Source organism: Bacillus rossius, chromosome 2 (assembly GCF_032445375.1).
Source record: "Bacillus rossius redtenbacheri isolate Brsri chromosome 2, Brsri_v3, whole genome shotgun sequence".
Lineage (NCBI taxonomy): Eukaryota > Metazoa > Arthropoda > Insecta > Phasmatodea > Bacillidae > Bacillus > Bacillus rossius.
This window is the reverse complement of record NC_086331.1, coordinates 1,293,255-1,314,019: the sequence shown is the minus strand read 5'-3', so window position 1 is coordinate 1,314,019 and position 20,765 is coordinate 1,293,255. Positions and strand designations below refer to the sequence as shown.

Here is a 20,765-nt window from a genome sequence, read left to right as displayed (position 1 = left end):
GATAGATCGTATCTTATTGATGAGACTGAGCCCCTTTAATGATAATGTACCTCTTTGATGAGTTAGCTTGCTAATTTTTTAAAGTTCTGTCGAAATGTAAGTGAATTTACCATTTCCGTGCTATGTTGGCGGCCGCTACTTCCGGGTAGTGTTTCCGGACTTCTGTTCCTTAAACAAATGCTCGCCACTCATTAAATTTTTGCCGAACAATTTCCGAACATTCTGCATAATTAACTGTTTTGTTCAGGAACATAATAAGACGTAAAGCGAAGATATTGGAGATATTCTCTATAAACAAGCTGCATTCGTAGGCGTGTTTTATTTCTAGACAAGATTACTTTTTCATGTTGCCTGCAAAAAACAGAAAAGCTAGCTTTTTATCTAAGACTTTAAAATATTTTCCGTGTCGGTTAACTTCTACTAAATGCAACGTTTCATTTGCTTAATATTCTATGCTATTTACATTTTCTGACACTAATAATAAGTAATGAAGAAATTTCACAATATGAAATAACAGGGCATTTCCAAACAATATTGACAACGCCTTGCAGTGCTTGATTGCGAGAAAAAAGATGAAAGCATATTTTAAACTTATTCCCTAAAATTTATTATTATTAATGTAATGAGTTATACATTTGGACACGCAAATTCCTTGTTATCATTTAGATACATCATCAAATGGTTACTGTTATATTTTAATAAATTTTTGATTGTATTTTGGGTATTTGACGTGCGCAAAATACAGGACGCCAATAAGAAAATAACAAAAATTCGCATGACTCAACCATATGCCATTTGGACAGATGGCAGAACGTTGCCGCAGCCAATGAACGAAGGACACAGGTTTGTTTAAATATAAGTGTGAGTATCGTAGCATATTACTACAAAGTAACGAGAATCGAGCGTTTTTAAAAATCAAAGTTTAAACGGATTTTAGGATTAAATATCAAAAGCTATTTGAAGCTAAGCATAAAATCAACATAAATAATTTATCTTGTAACAAAGATATTACACATTTGTAAACATGATTGATAGAATTATTTTTCTTCATTATTTATTTAGGTATATGATGAAGGGGCCACTTTTTTCGCGTGTAATTTTAAAGTGGAAAGCTTTTATCGAATTTTTTTGTAATATAATAGAAAGGAGCGGTAAATTTTTCGATACTATTTCGTGACTGTTTTTTTAACCACTGTTTCGTGATTGGTCGAGTTTCTTACAGATTTAGTCTACTGGTGGCCCACCAATCAAGGCCATCCTGAATGACCCGGCCAAGTAAGGCGATGGCTTCTCTCGCAGACGGCTGCCAATCACAGAGAAGAAACTACTGGCGTGGGCATACTTTATTGCAGTTTAATTGTCTTTCAGTATTTTTTTCGCGAGAAAAATCTGCACCAAACTAAAAACAATTAAATAGAAATAATGAAAACATTTCGTCATGTCGGAACACTCTTAGGAAGTGGTTTCCGCAAATTGCGTACATAAGTGTCAGGGTCAAATACGTGTTCTAACTGCCTGATAGGTAGGCCAGAGACGTTACATTGGCTCCCAGTTAAACTAACAGAAGAACCTTTTCAAGGAAGAATCTCTCATGTGTGAACAACCACACTGGTGCCAATGAAACATCCACACGCTATAGTCTTATGGCCGGATAACTGGCAAGTCTGGTGTGTTGTAATTGTTAAGAGTTGTGTTGGACCACACTTCCCGCTGAAAGGGCTAAATACGCGAACAAAGCATGTCTCAACGAATTATGAAGAGATCCGCAGAATTCACGTTATTATTTTAGAACAGTTTGTTTTGAAAGGTTGATACACCTAAACGACCATTGTCATTGATTCGCGAGATATTCGACACGCCTTGAAGGACAAGCAGCCAATCACAAGGCGACCAGGAGAGAAGGTGGAATGTGGCTGCAGCCAATGAACACGAGACATCGACTTGACACGGTACACGTTTGTGCAGCCTAACTTGAGACCAGGAGATAACGAGAGTTTAGCATGTGTCTGGTTACGAGGCGTTCCTCTCTACGGTCCTCATGTGTTCGACTTCAGCTTGACTTACAACGGCGCACTTGGTGCGTGTATTGATCGAAGAGGTCCTGTCACATGATCTGCACATTCACCCAACAAGACAATCCTGGAAGTTTTTTCGTGCGAGACAAATGGCTAGAGACCTGCAAAATTCGCGGATTCATTCGGTGATAGGTTAGAACTCAAACACATATACCTCTTAGATAATTTTGCTATTGGCTTACTGTTCATCTGGACGAATCTCAACCAGTTATAAACCCTCAACCAAAGAAGGATCGAATCACAGACAAACCAGCTGAGACGACTTACAAGTCGGCAGCCAATGAACTTGCGTTATTTGCCCGAGTGTACAGGGGTATGTGCAGTCTATCCTGAAGGCCATCGAAACCGCGAATTTTGCAGGTCTCTACAAATGACATCCGCACATTGTAAAAAGTATGCAGTGGTTTATTAAACTTACATTTCTGCCGGGTTTTTTTGAAGAAAAAAAAATCTAGAAGCCCCACTGTTGGTGTAATTTTTACACAAATTTTTCTAGAATACTTAATGGTCCTACAGGCTACGGTAAAAGTACACGAATTTTCATATTATATAATAAATAACATTTTTAATTACACATTAAAATTGATAAATGAAATTACACATAGAATAAATGTTAAATTTATCAGTGCCCAGTTTTTTTGTAAGTACACTGTAATTATAGGTACACAAACGTAATTGCAAATGTGCAAAATATTAGTCGTAATAAATTGACTACCACAAAATAAAACCGCAAAAAAAGTATGTATTTTGTAATTTATACTGACAAAACCTCTTTTAATTTACATTCGGTTACGATAGCGATATTAACTTTACTTAAGAATTTATTAATGTGCACGACACTCCTCTAAGTATTTTCTTAGACATTTGACGGTGATAAATTTGAAAATCGTTAGAAAGTACGCATTGTTAATTTACGTAATCAGTGTGTCTATATTCGTGACAGTGTGTGAGAAGTGAAGTCAGGGCTTCACTAGAAAGCCAGTCCAACGTGGCTGGTTCGAGCTGGGGCTATGGCAGGCGAGTTCCCACCATAGTCCTCGCCCCTGATGAGCGGCCTTATCGTCCCGCTGTGTTCTCGGGCTATTCGTCGGCCGCGAACAGCTGTCATTATCGCCGACCTCACGACCCCCCCACACGGAGCTCTTGGCCTTGGCCGCTGGGGTAGTCACTCACCCGCAGTTATAATTGTTTTGACATACACCATTGCTGGTTAAACTGCATGTCGTGGAGAAATATCACGCAAACACACAGGAAACCAGCTAAAATCAGCAGATGTCAAAAGTTACAAGCATAGACAGCACAGTTTGTTTGTGCCTGATGGGAACTGTATTCGCCTGTACTGTCTTCGTTGTGATGTCCAGGTTATTTGTTTACTATCAGTTTTGCGGTCTGTTTGTCTCTGTGTTGGCTACAATCAGTTTTTGTCTTTATTTGCTGTTTTTTTCCACTGCCTCCTCGTCGACAGATCACTGTGTTCGTCTGTGCTGTGGTATTTTATTCCTTTCACGGGATTCTCTGTGTTTGCTATGCATTTAATTTTTGTCATCGCCTAGTTTGGGCTGGTTTGTTGTGTGTTTGGAGCATAATTAATTTTCAAAGAAAATAAATGATCAATTCGCAGTTGAGAGCCTTGCTTGTGCAGGCGATAGCGTGATGTACTATTTTCCCTAATAATGTATGTATATTTTTGTCAGTTAAAATTGCTAAAACAGATGTTTTCACGAAGTTTTTCCGATTATTTACGTTTTGGTTTGCAGTACTGTAGGAGGTTAAATCAAGAGCAGGAGACCTTAATTTTTATTTCCAATGGTTAGCAACGAGAGGCGCACGTAAAGGCGAGGAGGCACGTGGTGCGCGAGGCATCCTAGTCTCTATCGCTTCCGCGCTTCTAGACCTGATGAAGGCAGGCAGTCACCTCCGTGTGTTTGTAAAGCAACCTTGCTCGGTGAAACACTGGCAGTTGTTTACAAAGGTATCGTATTGAGCTGCAGAGCAGTTGGTTGAGTGTCGCCCTGGTATCGCATACCAGGCAAGGCAAAGTGTACACTGTTTTCTGTTGTGTGATTAGCTCACTTTTAGTATGTAAGCTCCCCCAGCCCCGATTAGCCTACTAACACAGAAGCGCGTACGTTTAGCTGTTATCAATTATTACGTATCAAATCATTATCTGTTAGACATGCTTATCCTTAAATATATCATACGAAACACTTTAAAGTCACTTAATCAGATAGCACATTTAATAGGTGTTCCCATAATACACAAGCTCTTATTTTAAATATGTGTTCTAGTTTATAAACTACGCAATATAGTGACGGAACAAGGACGCAGCAGGCAACCAACGTATGAAACTCGATAATTGTTCAGATATTCACTTGTCGGGATGTCACCAGACGATATCACTCACTTGGCTCATTTAGTTCAAACAAGTTAAATTCTCAATAGTTTAAAACACGATGGAAACCCAAATCTGCAAATAATTCTTATAATTTATATTTACCTATCTGTAAACTTAAATTCTTTGCAATTCTTCACTTTAAATAAGGAAGCAGAAGGCTAAAACATAAGCTGAAATTATAGAAACATATTAAAATATTTCATATTCCTTTTTAAAGGGGCCGCTTTCCTGGTGTCGACATTGGTTCATATGCCTTTTTAAACTCTCTAAAAAAAAAAAAAGTGGACCAATTGCATAGGCAGCCCGAAGGATAACGTGTTTCCAAAGTCAATAACTAGGTGTTTGTTTTCCGTGACCTTTCTTTAGTACCATTTCAACAATATTTCTTCAAAAAATTTCACTCTGATATTGAATGATAGCAAAATTGACGGAAATATTCGACAACGTAGTGAACTTACTAGCCAAACCAAAATCAGCACGGTATCCTCCCGTCGTATGTTCTACGTCATCGTCTCACCAGTAGCTCACCAAAAAATTTAACATACTTCGCACGGGCATATATAATTTTTTAATCAGTACTGCAACTGGTGAGCAGTTTGAACTCTCGGGAACTGACATATGTTCCCGTCATCAGGTACAAACAGACTGGTCAGTTTGATACGTCACAACAGTTGTCACTGGACACCTTCTGTGTTCGTCAGTGCTATCATCCTTGTGTTGTCCATAATACTTGTTTAGTTTCATCGTTGGTTTTGTTTATCCGACATCAGCTGATTCAATCTTGTTTTCTGTGATTTTTTTTATTTTCGAATTTTTCGAAATTTTTCCATGACAAACGGTGCAAAACTCCAATGGCGTATGTCAAAACAACTGCATTCGGTCGGGTTAGTACGTTATACGTAGAGTGACCGTAGATGTAGAATGTGGGCTGGTCTGCGTAGTAACAATTTTTATTGCCAACATCGAAGTTCCTTCAAACTTGCCACACGTTCGCTTGACCAATCGACATCAAGAATACATATAGAATAAGGAAAAATAAATTTATTTCCATGTAAACATAGACATAGCGACAACAAACCCTTTACTAAAATTGTAAACGTGTTATTTCATTTTATATTCATATTTATTCACTAATTAAAATAAAAAATATTAACAAACACCAAAACATTTTAAAAAAGTATCAAAATTCTAAAAAATATGTACCTAAATTTCTCACACCTACTTGGCTCAGATTTTTACAATTTGTACAAGTATTTTTGCCAACACAGGGACGTATTTTCGGACATGACGTACACAAGATACAACACTCCGTGGGCTGTCTGATTGGCTTCAGTTCACGTGCAGTATGACAGGTGCAAGGAAGGGTTGTGGAACTCTGGTTGTATGTAGTGCGCATACAGATCCATTCTTACCTTTTGAGCACTTGTCCATAGCTGGGGTGTGATTTTCTACACGGACTGTCAATCATATGCTATAAACAATTGAAGGTACTTTTGTTTGTAAATGTTATTGATAGATACACGCGAATTTGTAGAAATTATTTAGAGTTTAGTTGTAATTTGACGCAGTTCATATGTAATGGTACTACCCTATAGAAATAAAAAACTTACTGCATTAAAACTTAAACGTAGAGAATTGAGAATTGTATAACCTTGAAAAGGCGTCATATTTGTCTACCGTAACTCTCGGTTTTTGTCGTTGTGTTGGCAATGAAAACTGTTCGGTTGGGTCCACTAAGTCTCTACCGCACCGCTTGTTAGATGGGTCTATCTATACTTAACTGATACTCTATGGGCCGTATGCACAATATAGTTTAGTGGCCGTGACTATTAGATTCGACGAGATTTCCCCGCTAGGCTTAACGAGTCGAGTGTTCAGTCACATCAAGTGTTAGTTCCCCTTAACTTTCTAGTCGAGGAATCTAGTCGCCGATACCTCACTAGATGGAATCTAGTGGAGGCTTTCTGCAAAATGGCTACTTGAGTTAGTAATTTTTTCTCAGAAGCAGATACTGTACAGAACTACCCTACATCTGTAAATACTTAATGTTGTTTCTGGTTGAACAATTTAACATTGTTAAATAAAACATAATATTGTGTTGAAAAAATATATTTATATATACATGTAACTTAATCGTGTAGCTGTTACACTGAAAATAATATCCCCTCTTCAATCATTTTATTTTTGAACTTTAAACCACTCAAAAAGCACGTGAATAATCCAGAACCATAATGGGCAGTGACGTTTATGTGCGAAATTAATATCCAACCATGAGTCGCACACGCTTTCCATTTACAGCCCATACCAAACATACTTTCTTTCTTTGGACCCGCCTCTGTTCGCAATAATAAGCAAATATTGACATTACGATGCAATGTTGCTAACGAACTTCTCAGAACCCTTGAACTTTATATGACTGAAGACTAAAATGTCCTGTCAACAACATGGTAATTGAAAATAGAGTAAAAAAATTGATTAAATATTACACAGAGAAGAACTACATGACATGCACATGTACACTCAATGTTTTAACTAGCCATACGGCCATACAATAATTAATGTTATGAACATTTTTTATTTAAATTTGTATGATTCCGTGTCGATGTTAACGTGTAAACTAAAACAACGCGACCTGGCTGTTTCCCTGTCACGTCATCGCCGGACGTCGCCTCAGGACAGCCACTCGAAGACTGGCGCGCGCTGTGATTGGCTGTGCGGACTGCGCATGTGCGCGGCGACAGTGCTGCCGCGACGACCGCAGCGCGCAATGTTCTCGCAGCCTCGCCGCTCGCCGGTCGCCATGGTGAGTCCGTGTGCCAGTCTGCCCGTCCCGGAGTCCTCGTGGACCTGTCGCGACAGGCTCTTTACCTCGAGGACTCTCAAAGACACAAGCTTCAGATCGTGAACGGGTTTCACTAGTCAGTAGCCAATGAGCAGGTGTAAATTTCCCCGAGTACATAACAGTATCTTGGAGTCTATCCTAGAAGTCGTTGGAACCGCGAGATTTTCCAGTCCCTGGCAATATGAGCCAATTGCAGAAGAGGGCCGAAAGTTTAAGTATTTGTATTTTAGCCTGTCGCGAAATGAGATCGCGAATTTTCCGGTCTTTATGCATTTGGCTAGGGACCCAAAACTTTTGTGAATTCCTTTGGCGTCAGGCTAAAATTCAAAGCCTTGTTGATTAATATTTAATATGTATGTCCATATATTGCATAAAAATGGTGCGATATATTCATATTACCTCATAGTTAGACGCTTGAAAAATTCGCATTATTAATTGATAACAATATGAATTGTAAAGTTCCGTACATCCTTGTCACTGGATCACGAGTTGCTTGACAACCTGAAGGACTAGCAGCCAATGGCAAGCGCCTATCAAACCGCTGACCAAATCAGGTGCAACCAGAGACAAGAGGAATTGTGGCTGCAGCCAATGAACGCATGACAAGTTTTGCAGGTTTCTTCTTAAGTGATATTCGTAATCTCGCCTCACTCAAACATCTGGCTTTGGCTTTTAAACTCAAAACCTCCGGCATAATTTGTCCCAAATTACTACGTTAGGAGATCAATCTTAATTTAAGCACTCACAGCTAGATATGTTCTGGCTGTGAAGGATCAGCATTTCTTTAAAATCTCATCGGTTGCCAATTGTTGCGTGTCTATGTATTCACCGGTAAGTGTCATCGTAGGACAGGTTTTTCACATTGAAGTCAACGGGGGACTCGTTTTATAAATGTTTCGTTAACTGTACGTCAATTTTTATTAATATGTTTCTGTATTAAAATTGCAACAAGTCTAATCTTAAGATTTATTATCGCCGTCCATATAAAAAATGACAGAGTCCTGAGAAATGCACGTTAACTGTGATATGGAGTACAGAGCATGAACGTCATGCCTCAACAAATATCTTGGTACATGTTAAGAAGTGTGTTTGGAACATGCAACTTGAAAACATCAACAACTGGAACACGCATCTCTGAAACTTCCACATGCACAAGTTAATGTTATAACAAGTATGCTCGCACCTGTAATAAACCTACGTAATTCGGTGCCATCACCGAAAAACAAAATAACTGTCTTTGTATACAATAAAAAATATTCATATTGGATCAACTTTTATTTAAATTAAATCAATCAAACTTTTACTTAACTACAATATAAAAGAAAATATAAAAAATACTTTTACTAACTTTTTTATTTATTTGGCTTATTTTGGAATTTATATATCTTTGTGGTTAGAAAATTTGGCTTGAAACATAAGTTAAATTTGTAGCAAGAGTAATTAATTTAACTTCTAAGCGAGATGTTAAGCTGATTAAAAAAACACTTAGATTTTAAGAAAAAAGAAAATTCTTTGCAAAAATAATTTTGCAGTTGTTTACATTAAAGAAATCATTCTTTGAAGTAACAAACTTTTGGGGCAATTGAAGTTTTTGTTGTAGTTTATTTGCGCAGCCATACATTTATACTCCGTCTTTTAATGAGCTGACGTCTGTAGGAATAAGAATAAAAGTAAATAAAACAAAGGGACAATTTGCATCAATGATTTAAGTCGCTGTGGTTGTTACATTTACGTCCAGTTGAAGTTAGATTGACTTGTGTACGATAGCTGTACTACACGCGACAACATGTGACACACAGCTGAACACATCGATGACGCAAGTTAAAACAGCGTGAATCGGCACTAACACTTGTTCAAATACCAAGCAAGGACCCGAGTTTACACTCCGCAAGAACGCAACTCAAGAACTGTTTATATTTCAATCATGTCGTTTCGTCTTGAATTTCCGGCTTATTTATAACTTTTAAATATTTTGTAAACGTCAGAGGGTGCAAAAAAATTTGTAACCTTAGCAACTTAAAATTTTCTCTTTCTTGTTTTCTACACCTTTGTTTCTGTAGAGCTAAAACTCACTGATGGACGGGTGTGTGGGCCACACACTCGGTGCGCAGAGCTCCGCGCTATTGAAAACTGCTCTGTATATCCGAGTGGGGTCGGCTAACGGAATGCACTTAAGGATACTCTGAGGGCGGATGAATGGTTCTGCTCCTGTGCTTCGTTTTGAACTGTATGTTTAGGAGAGCAAAAATGGCTAAAACGCGTTTTTTTCCAGACTAACTTTTAGGCATGAATCATCCGGTAGAGATGCTTGAAGGCACCCAAGGGCCTTGCATTGCACCTTAGCTAATCGCACCTTGATTGGCTGTAAGTGGTCCAGTTGTGAGGACTCCTGGTAGGTCAGCAGCCTCCACACGCGGAAGGTAGCGGGGAACCACGGCAGTCCCCTTGCCTCAGCCACGCCCTGGTCGTCTTTCCCTGGCGATGTTGGGGATTCAGGCGGTCAACTCTCCATCGTGCAACATTCTGAACCTGTACATTCGGTGACGCCTTGAGCCATGGAGACCGTAGTTTTATTTGTCCTCTAAAGGCGACGCTTACTGCTGCATCTAATGCATTACCGCCTCTATGGGCGTGGCTCGGAATTGGTGTAGACTGTAGAGAGAGTATTTCCTTGTGCCACTACCTAAATTTCAGCGGCGAAACTTTGAGCAAGTTTCAAATCAGGTTTCTCGATAGAGTTTGGTGAGTATTCAGGGGTATGTTTTCAAATAATACATTTTTGAACATGCTGCTCTTTGGCATGTTTCAAAGACTCGGAATAAAAATTGGTGATGTTCACGACTTGTTAGTTGTCGGATGTGTGGTAACTTACCAAACATGGACTAATAGTGTGAACATTTTCTGCTTTCGCGGGGGCTCAAACTCAAGACCGCCAAGTCACAAAGTGGGCTAGCGCATGTGAATAGCCCTTAGAGACGCTCTGTCCTCGAAAGGAAACCGTTCCTAGCCGAATATTTTCCTAAAACAAGTGTGAAGAATATACGGAAACGATCATATTCCAAGTACTTATTTCTTAACGCAAGCATTAGGTAGATACTGGTCAACAGCTTGACCAGAGAGCGATAACGACTTAACATATAATTGAAAAATTAATGTGGGCGGTAAGGAACTCTATAAGTATTCGATTTAAGAAGGCAGAAATTACCATTACTGCAGATGGTGGTGTCGAACTCGTGGCATCCCGAATTCAAACCACACAAATCCATTTTTTTATTATTTAAATTTTTTAATGTTTAGTTCGTCGGTAATTTTTATCACCACTTCAGGTAAATGTATGATGGTATCATTGTCAGTACAATTTTTGTATTTTTTTTTTTTTAACTTTTGGATGCCTTTAACTTGTAAATTTTGTTTTTATAACCAGTGCATAAATTTGTTTAGTTATGTACTTTTACGTTTTTTACAGTTAGTACATGAGTTTCTAAGATGATTTCTGAAACATTGACAAGCAAGAACGTGGGTTTATATTATACTTAATGAAAAGTATGGAATTATCTTCGTTTTTTAAACTTATTTACGATATACTGAACGCCAATCTGTTATCATCGCTGATAAAGAGTAAGCTTATCTGTTGATAGATGTGTATTTTACGGTCATATCTACACGTCACTGCCAAGCACACATAGTATTCCCTAGATTTAAATTAATTGTTCATCCATAAATTACTAATTCAATTCCTTGTTTCTAAACTATTAATACCCTAACGTACATTCTTGGGAAAGTACTATTAGATATGTCATAATTTTTTCTATGTCGTTTAATCTAAAGTTAAGTTCTCAGCTTATAGCTGGACAGCAGGGTATAACTTTTTATGTTATACAGTTTGTACGCCTCAGTTTATTTAGTCTTTTCAAACACCCAGCTTTTTTAACAATAAAATTTAGGCAGTTTTATCCATTACGGTTTACACAAAAACCATGTTTTTCTTCTCGTTTAGCAAGATTAAATAGCTCAGAGATTCGTTTTAAAAAACTGGAAATTAAAATTGTTATGCCACCGCGAGGGTTTAGGGAACAAAAAATACTTGACAATCATAGTCGATGTTAATTGAGTCGTTGGTTTGAAACCAGCTAAACCCCACAAACCTTTTTGTTTTCTGAAAAAACCAAAAACTCTTTCTTTCTAGACCATTTTAGATTTTCTTTTAATTTTGTAGCATTCAATTATATTTGCTTATAAACACAATAATAACACCTGCTGGTTGAAGGTTACTTAAAAACGGTCTGAATGTAGCTACTTTTGTATCTAACTCATGGATGTGGCTGGTTTTGATTCTAAACTTACTGTGGGTAGTAGGTACAAATAACTTAGACCATGTATTACTTTTAGCATGATGTATTAATTCGTTTGATAAAAAAATCACTGAAAAACGTTTTACTATTTTTTTAAGTACAATTACGCTTCACTACCCTCATTTTTAAGAATATTTATTTGTATCATTAGTATATTTTTATCAAAATGCTGGTAAATGTCTATTATTTCTATTGCTGAACCAGTATTGTATTGAATTACTGTCTTTTTGGTCTACACAATGAAATCGGCAATTTCTCCGTAATTTTGACGCGCTTTCTTTCCTCCTCTTCATGTTGTTCGGGTGAGCTTCTGCTTCGTGGACTTGAGAACTTTCTTAAACAACTTAAGGTTTCTAGTTCCTGCCAACCCTCGCCGAAATGTTTCGTTGATAATTTGACGACATTTCGAATTTTAAGAGGGGAAACTCTTGCCCCTGGTGGAATTATATCGGGGTGAGGCATTTTTGATAAATTTTCTCCTTGTAGCATTACACATCAGTACTTTCCAACATCAGCGCGGTATTGAGGTTCTCCCCTAACAAGCACATCATTGCCTTTGGGATTCATTTTAAATATGAATCGTTTGCCCACGTTAAATTGAAAATTACAATTTCCAGGAGCACTGAATATTTTGGAACACCTCTCTTTCCAGTCGTACAATTCTTTAGCCAGAGAACAAACAGTGACAAATTTTGAAAAATATTCGGGAAACTCTTCAGGTTGAATTATGATATTTTCTTTTCAATGCGTGCAAACACGCGATATAGAATGCCCGACGTCTGGGAAGATGAACTCAATCTTCTTTACACAACCGGTACATTATTGCACAACCAGTACCTTAACATTTCCATCATCGTTGTATTTTTATTCTGTCCCCCGCGCCCATCAGACACCACACGAAGCACTTGTACATCGTTGGGAATGCTAATGGTGTTCACAAATGGTAACGGCTGAGCTAATCTCATTTGAGCCTTTATTCGGTTCAGTTTCATCATACCCGTAAACAAACAATTTTCTTTTTGTGAGTAGATGTTGCATTAGCAACTACTATAGTCAAATTGAACCCGCAAAACTGTTAGAGCAGTGATCCCTCGGGTCTGGAGCTCTAGGAAAAACCTGGATTTTATTGTCATTAAATCATTATGTTAGAATTGGACTGAAGGTACTACCTACTGGTAGGTTTGCTCCTACAATAGTGATCTTCTATTACTTTAAACATTTTTATAAGTTCAATTACAGAGCCTTTTATGCCTTCGTAGGCGTTGGCCTTCCTCCCCTCCCCCAGTCGCCTTTGGCATAAGTCCACTGGTAATAGGCCTTTCAACAACCCCTTTTTTCAATTTTTCGTAATACGCAATGTATCAAAAAATGCCTTTTAGCAAACTTCAAATTTGTTTTATTTTTTTATGTATGAAATATTTAACATTTGTGGAATTTTCGCCCCTTTCATCATAACAGATACGACTCATTTTCGGTACGCTTGATTCAGTATATTTTATTATGAAGCAGTCTTGCCTTGTTTCAAATCATGGTATTTTACAGACAAGTCATAAAATGTATCATGAAACTTTTGCTGAGCAGCAAGATTGATTTCAGTGCAACAATAAACTTTCCTTTTATTTTCATGTTTACATTCAGTTTGGTCGGTGGTCTAGGAAGGCCATATCTGGAAACAATACCATAAAACTTAGATTAAGCTACGAAAATAAACATTGGCTTGAATAACCTAGTAGTTAACCTTTTGAAACCAAATGACGCATAGGCATATTCTTCAGCGCTATTTGTGCCATGAACATTACCTACCTAAATAGAAACCTGGCGTTACAGAATAAAAGTTTTTATACTATGGGTAATGATAACCACCGTAAATTAATACTAAATTGCATAGCATAACCCTACCTTTGTTTCTTCATTCTAGCTCGCCACTAACTCGGTTTATCTCGTCGCATTTTCCTTTCGTGCTCACGATTCACAGAAGGAAAACACTCCATTACTATCACAAACTTAAAATATTTCTACTTAAGAAAGCACTTCTCTATTCAACATTAAACAGAATAACTTTCTAGCAGCAGGTCTCACAAGAGGGGCCAGTAACACGCATAACCTCCACACTTCCCAGCACCTGGCACTACAAAGTGTCGACACACCACAGGCGCAGGTCGACGGATGTTGCTGCTTTCCAACAGATTTTATCATGTAGCTGGTTTTGCAACTACCTACCTACTTATGGGATGTAAAACAATGGCATCTGGTTGTGCGTACCAGTTTAAAATCTCAGAATCTGAACTTAATTTTTAATTTTTGAAAACCAAGCGACTCTTTCAAAGAATGACATTATTTACTTCTTGGCAATTTGAAGAAATTATCGTATCATGGATTCATAGGCGCCTTGTAAATTTGTCTGAACATTTTTCCATACACGCCTGGTTTTAAAACCCAAAGTTAACGTATAAATATCAATACATTGTAAATACATTACCTACTGAGCTGTGTACATTTTTTTTATAAATGTTCTCACTTACACTTAGTTATAAAACATTTTTACTAAGTGGCCACATATGGGTGGTATCTGAATGACAGCTTTTTCTTTATAGGACAGAAGTAATGTAGAATTTAAAAAAAATATATTACATAAAGTAAACTTTTGTTTTTGCCTATTTCATTTACTAGAGTGTTTGTAACGTAAACTTCTGCTAAATATTTTTATTGAATCACGGAAAAAAAAAATTCTTACACCAATCAGCTATTTTTATAATTAGACTTGACAGAATAATTTCCCATAATTTTTGCAGCGTTATTACGGCAGCGAATCAAGGGTTTATTTTCTGAGTTGAGAAAGAAAATCATAAGAATAAATTAATATGGGAAATGAATTATCCTACAAATGATATCTGCTAGTTTCTAGAATTTTAAAATTTTATCAGACCAGCCACAACCTACACAAACATGTTTCGATATCCTAACAAAAAAAAATCACAGAGTTGCCAATCATGGAAAACACTTTCTGGAATATGTAAATAAATCATTTAAAAATAACGAATTTCTCACAACCTTTAAAGTGTTGTTTTAAATTGGTGGAGAGAATATTTTAGTAGGAAAATAAATTGGGGGAAAAACGATTTCAACAAAGAGTACGGAACTGTGTTACTTTAATTTAATATACCGTCTGAATATCAGAAAAGTCATACAAATAAGCAAATATTTAACAAACGTGCCACCTGAATAGATAAATATAATATAGCCTCTTAAAGTAAACAATTTAGTCTTCTCTTATTATAAATAGACAGAAAATGCGTGTTTTTTGAACCAGGAAAATGCACGCAAACCTTTCAACAGAGGCACTGTGTATGATAAGAAGTTATCAAACCCTGGTTGGGCTCACAGCTCTAACTGTAGCACTTACGAGAGAGTTATGGTGTTTTTTTCTTGGCATCGTTTAGTCTCCTCTTCTTCGCGAGACGTTACACTTAGTGCTCTGGTGTGAAAAGCATACGCTGGAACGTCTACTTGAGTGAAGCCACTCACTTAAGTGCCCCAGCGCGGTGTTAGCCGCTTCTTCTTGGGCGATGTTATAAGAGAAGATAACACACAACTACACAGCGAGGCTGTTGGGAAACTACCTCGCACGGTAGCCTCCCGGCATTTTCGTGGAGTCTTTTACTGAAACCAACGAACACCGAGGTCATCAAAAATATCATATTACCTTCACTGATATTATGCCCATTTTCCCCCCAAACTTCAGGGTGGGAGGGCATCTTCCCTATCCCCCCAAGCAGACAAAGAGTCTGTCTATGCACGCCATGACTCTATGGCGCGGGTGACGTGTGTTCCGACGGCATGGCACAGTCGACACTCAGAGCAGGAAGCGGGAAGCACGCTGCTCCAACAGTTGCGTCGCTTGAGTGGCTGAAAAGAAGCAGACAAAGAGTCTGTCTATGCACGCCATGACTCTATGGCGCGGGTGACGTGTGTTCCGACGGCATGGCACAGTCGACACTCAGAGCAGGAAGCGGGAAGCACGCTGCCCAACAGTCGCGTCGCTTGAGTGGCTGGACGGAAGCAGACAAAGAGTCTGTCTATGCACGCCATGACTCTATGGCGCGGGTGACGTGTGTTCCGACGGCATGGCACAGTCGACACTCAGAGCAGGAAGCGGGAAGCACGCTGCCCAACAGTCGCGTCGCTTGAGTGGCTGGACGGAAGCAGACAAAGAGTCTGTCTATGCACGCCATGACTCTATGGCGCGGGTGACGTGTGTTCCGACGGCATGGCACAGTCGACACTCAGAGCAGGAAGCGGGAAGCACGCTGCCCAACAGTCGCGTCGCTTGAGTGGCTGGACGGAAGCAGACAAAGAGTCTGTCTATGCACGCCATGACTCTATGGCGCGGGTGACGTGTGTTCCGACGGCATGGCACAGTCGACACTCAGAGCAGGAAGCGGGAAGCACGCTGCCCAACAGTCGCGTCGCTTGAGTGGCTGGACGGAAGCAGACAAAGAGTCTGTCTATGCACGCCATGACTCTATGGCGCGGGTGACGTGTGTTCCGACGGCATGGCACAGTCGACACTCAGAGCAGGAAGCGGGAAGCACGCTGCCCAACAGTCGCGTCGCTTGAGTGGCTGGACGGAAGCAGACAAAGAGTCTGTCTATGCACGCCATGACTCTATGGCGCGGGTGACGTGTGTTCCGACGGCATGGCACAGTCGACACTCAGAGCAGGAAGCGGGAAGCACGCTGCCCAACAGTCGCGTCGCTTGAGTGGCTGGACGGAAGCAGACAAAGAGTCTGTCTATGCACGCCATGACTCTATGGCGCGGGTGACGTGTGTTCCGACGGCATGGCACAGTCGACACTCAGAGCAGGAAGCGGGAAGCACGCTGCCCAACAGTCGCGTCGCTTGAGTGGCTGGACGGAAGCAGACAAAGAGTCTGTCTATGCACGCCATGACTCTATGGCGCGGGTGACGTGTGTTCCGACGGCATGGCACAGTCGACACTCAGAGCAGGAAGCGGGAAGCACGCTGCCCAACAGTCGCGTCGCTTGAGTGGCTGGAAAGAAGCAGACAAAGAGTCTGTCTATGCACGCCATGACTCTATGGCGCGGGTGACGTGTGTTCCGACGGCATGGCACAGTCGACACTCAGAGCAGGAAGCGGGAAGCACGCTGCCCAACAGTCGCGTCGCTTGAGTGGCTGGACGGAAGATGGTTACAGCTCGAGACACAAGAACAATAAAAGGATAGGATCTAAAAAAAAAGTTTAGTTAGTGTCTTCTGGAAGGTTGAGTCTTTAAATTATCAACACAACTGTAAACATTTACACCTATAAAGCTCAGTGTTTTATTTTATGTTAAGTAGTTATTATTTTGACTACCGAGAACACTATCCTTCTTACAATATACTAAAAAATAATTGTGTTTTTGTTAAGTTAATGTGCTTCTTAGCCATATTTTATAAATTTTGAAGTAAATGTGTACAACATATTTTGACATGGGTTTCTGTACTTTATTTCCACAATACAAATTGTAACAGAATAAAATACACCCCATTAAAATAGGTACAGAAGCTTGAATTTTATATATAATTTCAATTTTCAGTGTTTTGCATGAAACGATAGCCGTAAAAAATGGAATGTTTTTGGTCGTAAGTACAAGGGACTAATCATGCTCTGAACCCGTGGCACGCGGTCATCATGAAGAAACTGCTTTGTTTTCTCGCTGAGGAGCTGGCACTCGTCATTGTATAAAATGGGCAAGTTCATTTACGTCACTTGAAGCGAACGCTAAGTGGAAGTAAGTACACTCGAGATAATGTCGTGCACGACTCTTTTTGCTGCGTGAACACATATAGGACTCGCTACTGGAAGTATGAACAATTAGACTCTCAGAATGAACATAAATTGCGTGTTAAGAAAATAGAACTTTTTAAATTAATTGTGCAAGAATACCCGAGTTAGCTGACGTCTGTAAGACTAATACAGGATAAGTACCTGCTTCGATCAGCTGACGCCACTGTGGTTGCCTCCACCAGGCGATGTAGGATCGGTTCCCGCAAGTTGCGGACGTTGTTGTGGCATAGGTTTCCTCCGGGTACTCCCGTTCCTCGCACCCCTGCATTCCGGCAATGCTCCAAGAGCATCACATTCATGCTGCGAGGCATTACATTTGCAGTGAAGCGCACGAGCGCTAAATGGTGGTGAAAATATCTTTTTTCAATGTATATTATATTGAAGATCATGAAAACCACCCACTTATAAATCACTAAACACAATTTTTTTCTAATATTTACTAATATATTTTCAGTACTACCATACGTAATTTATTATACTTCTATGTATCGGTTAATTTTTGTACCAAAAATAAAACTTCAAATCGTGTTCAAACGCAAGTTTAAAACACTAAATGAAAAAACCTCAACAAACGAAGCATCGACTCAAAAGCACCTCAGGTAACAGGTGTCACGAGTCAGTAGCCAATGAGCATGTGGCATTTTCCCGACGACATAGAGGATCGCGAAGTCCATCCTAGGGGTCATTGAAAACGCGAGTTTTTCCAGTCCCTAACAATAGGATATTACTCTAATTAATTGTAAAGTTTATTCTCAGTTTTTACTGCGTGGCATATTCTTATAAGTCCCATAAATCCTCTGAAATCATTGAAAAAATGCATGAAGATGATGCATGAAGTTCTGCTACTATGGCATAACGGCATCACTACATGCGCTGTAGCATAGAGCATATTTGTATTCTGTACTGTGTGTACATTTTTATAAAACCTATGTTTTGAGAAAAAAGTTCACTTAGTTGTCGCATAGTTTTTCAGTAAATTCTGATATTTCTTAGAAAGATAAAGTTTTTTTTCCAAAAGTATGCTATTTAAGGGTGCATAAATAATTAAATTGTTTTAAGAGAAATGTTTCGGATGTGTTTCTGTATTACTTTCTTGTAAGTAACCGCTTGCCGTGCGTTTTCTGTATTTATTGGAACTCTTTACATAATTATATATATATATATATATATATATATATATATATATCAGCTGAAACTCTACAATGTTACTGAAAAAATAATGTTTAATGGGTGATTTAATATATATAATGTTTAACTACTATAACACCCACTTTAAAAAAAATATACTCCTTTTTCATAAGCGAATTAATTTATTTAGTAATTTAAACCTTTAAAATGATAGCCTATAAATAAAAAATAAAGTAAGCCATGGTTAAATTGATTAAAAATGTAACGTAAGAAATATAACTGTTAAGGATACACAACAGAAGACGCTAGGACATGTATTTGAAAGAGTCAGATGATAGCATGGAAGTATTTTGTCTCCTACGTTCTAATTGTTGACAATTACGAGTATGTCCAATCTAAGCAATTAATGTTCATAGTGGTCCCCATGCTTCGTTTCGTAACTAGGCCGCATCCCAGGCGAGAGACAAGTGGTCTCGCAAATAGTTACATAGAGTCGCGCTACTTGGTCAGTGAACTAGCTGATAACACATTTCCTGTGAACATGAAAGTGACGGCTTATGTAAACATTTTTTAAAAGTATTTTGTTTATAAATTAATATTCATTTTGCAAAAGGGAAAAACACTATGAATCCAGGATACCATTATACTTTCCATTGCAAATGCTCATAAGTATGAAAAGTAATATTAACATTTTTTTGTTTTAATTACTACTAAATATACAGTTAACCTTTAATTTACCTTTGTGGACTAGATAAGAAACAAAAATATAAAAATAATTTAACTCCACAATCTTCTGTTTGACATTATTGTAATTTTATAAAAAAAACCTAAACGGTTAGCAAAATAAATAATTGCTAAACTATGAAAATATTTCACGAAGAAAAATTGTATTATCATATAATCATAAATAATACTAGTGGAATAAAAAATAATTTCCTGCGGCAGAAGTAGGAGTGAGGAATGGATTGTCGGTCCGCAAACTGGCGTCATGGCCGCCATATTGGAATCTACCGTCTTGGATTCCACCATATTGAATTATTACGTCACATCCGCCATCTTGGAATCCACCACTTTTAATTCCACCCTTCTTAATTATGACGTCACATCTGCCATATTGAGTTGTATTATTTTTTTATGTGGGATGCGGTATGCTCTCTCATGATTGCAACAGAAAAAAAGGCGGAAGGGAAATCATCTTGTTTTCATAGTGTTTCTCAGCTGTTTTATGGTATAGTAATTTACTCAGTAATTAATCTATTTTGATTGAATTCCAAATGACAAAACAATGTCGTAAGAGCTGATTTGATGACAGGGATGTAGCAACTAAACAAAACTTTGAATAAAATTCCATGGCTTATATATTTAAAAATATGCATTCTGTTTTCTCAACAATAACCAGAAGCACCCTGAGAAAACCAACGGAAGTCTAGGAATTCCAGCTCAGTGAATGTTTCAACATAAAGTATGCATAGCATAATAATATGCTTAGCATACACATGCTAAGAATATGCAGTAAGCATAGATATGCGAGGCTGAGCCGATGGCCAATGCCCGTGGTGGGTATCCGCTCGTAAATCTCGCGCTCAGAAGCTGGCGTATTGCGTCATGGCGAGCAGTGCACATGACTGTGTGACCTTGAGACCAGACACCGAACCCGCTCCCTTCGTTCATGGACTCGGCCTCGCCAGGACTGGGTGTTGGTTCGATTCGCGGAACGAACCTTTAGCCTGGCTCTAACTGACTCGGCAGGTAACAGCAAAGTCCATTACACCTAGCAGTATTATATTAATGAATAAAACTGTTAAAAAAATTAATACGAAATATTTCTCACGTGCTACATGGCTCGTAAAAAACTGGAAATAAACTAGAACGAAGCAATAAAAAATACATACCTTAAAGTGATTAGCTAGATATCGCACAGACCAACGATGTGATTACGCAGTCCAAATGCGAACCTTCATTGGATCCACATCTTTGCCTTTATGAATGCAATGCAGTACGGCCTACAGCCACTAAATATAACGTATTTTGTGCTCATTTTGTTGTGACACCTGGTCAGCCGTATACAATTCTATAAAATACCATTATTATGGTTTAATTGACCTTTCAATATACTGTTTGGATTT

At 38.6% G+C, this 20,765-nt stretch overlaps 1 protein-coding gene across 1 annotated transcript in view; it reads left to right on the top strand.

Moving 5' to 3' along the window:
- LOC134529017 (facilitated trehalose transporter Tret1-2 homolog) overlaps nucleotides 1-20,765 on the top strand; it is an 82,070-nt gene that overhangs the window by 6,940 nt on the left and 54,365 nt on the right. Inside the window, exon 2 of the mRNA XM_063362689.1 lies at nucleotides 7,150-7,273. Within this exon, the coding sequence (XP_063218759.1) occupies nucleotides 7,196-7,273 (78 nt within the window). The 5' untranslated portion in view covers nucleotides 7,150-7,195. The remainder of the gene's footprint in view (nucleotides 1-7,149; nucleotides 7,274-20,765) is intronic.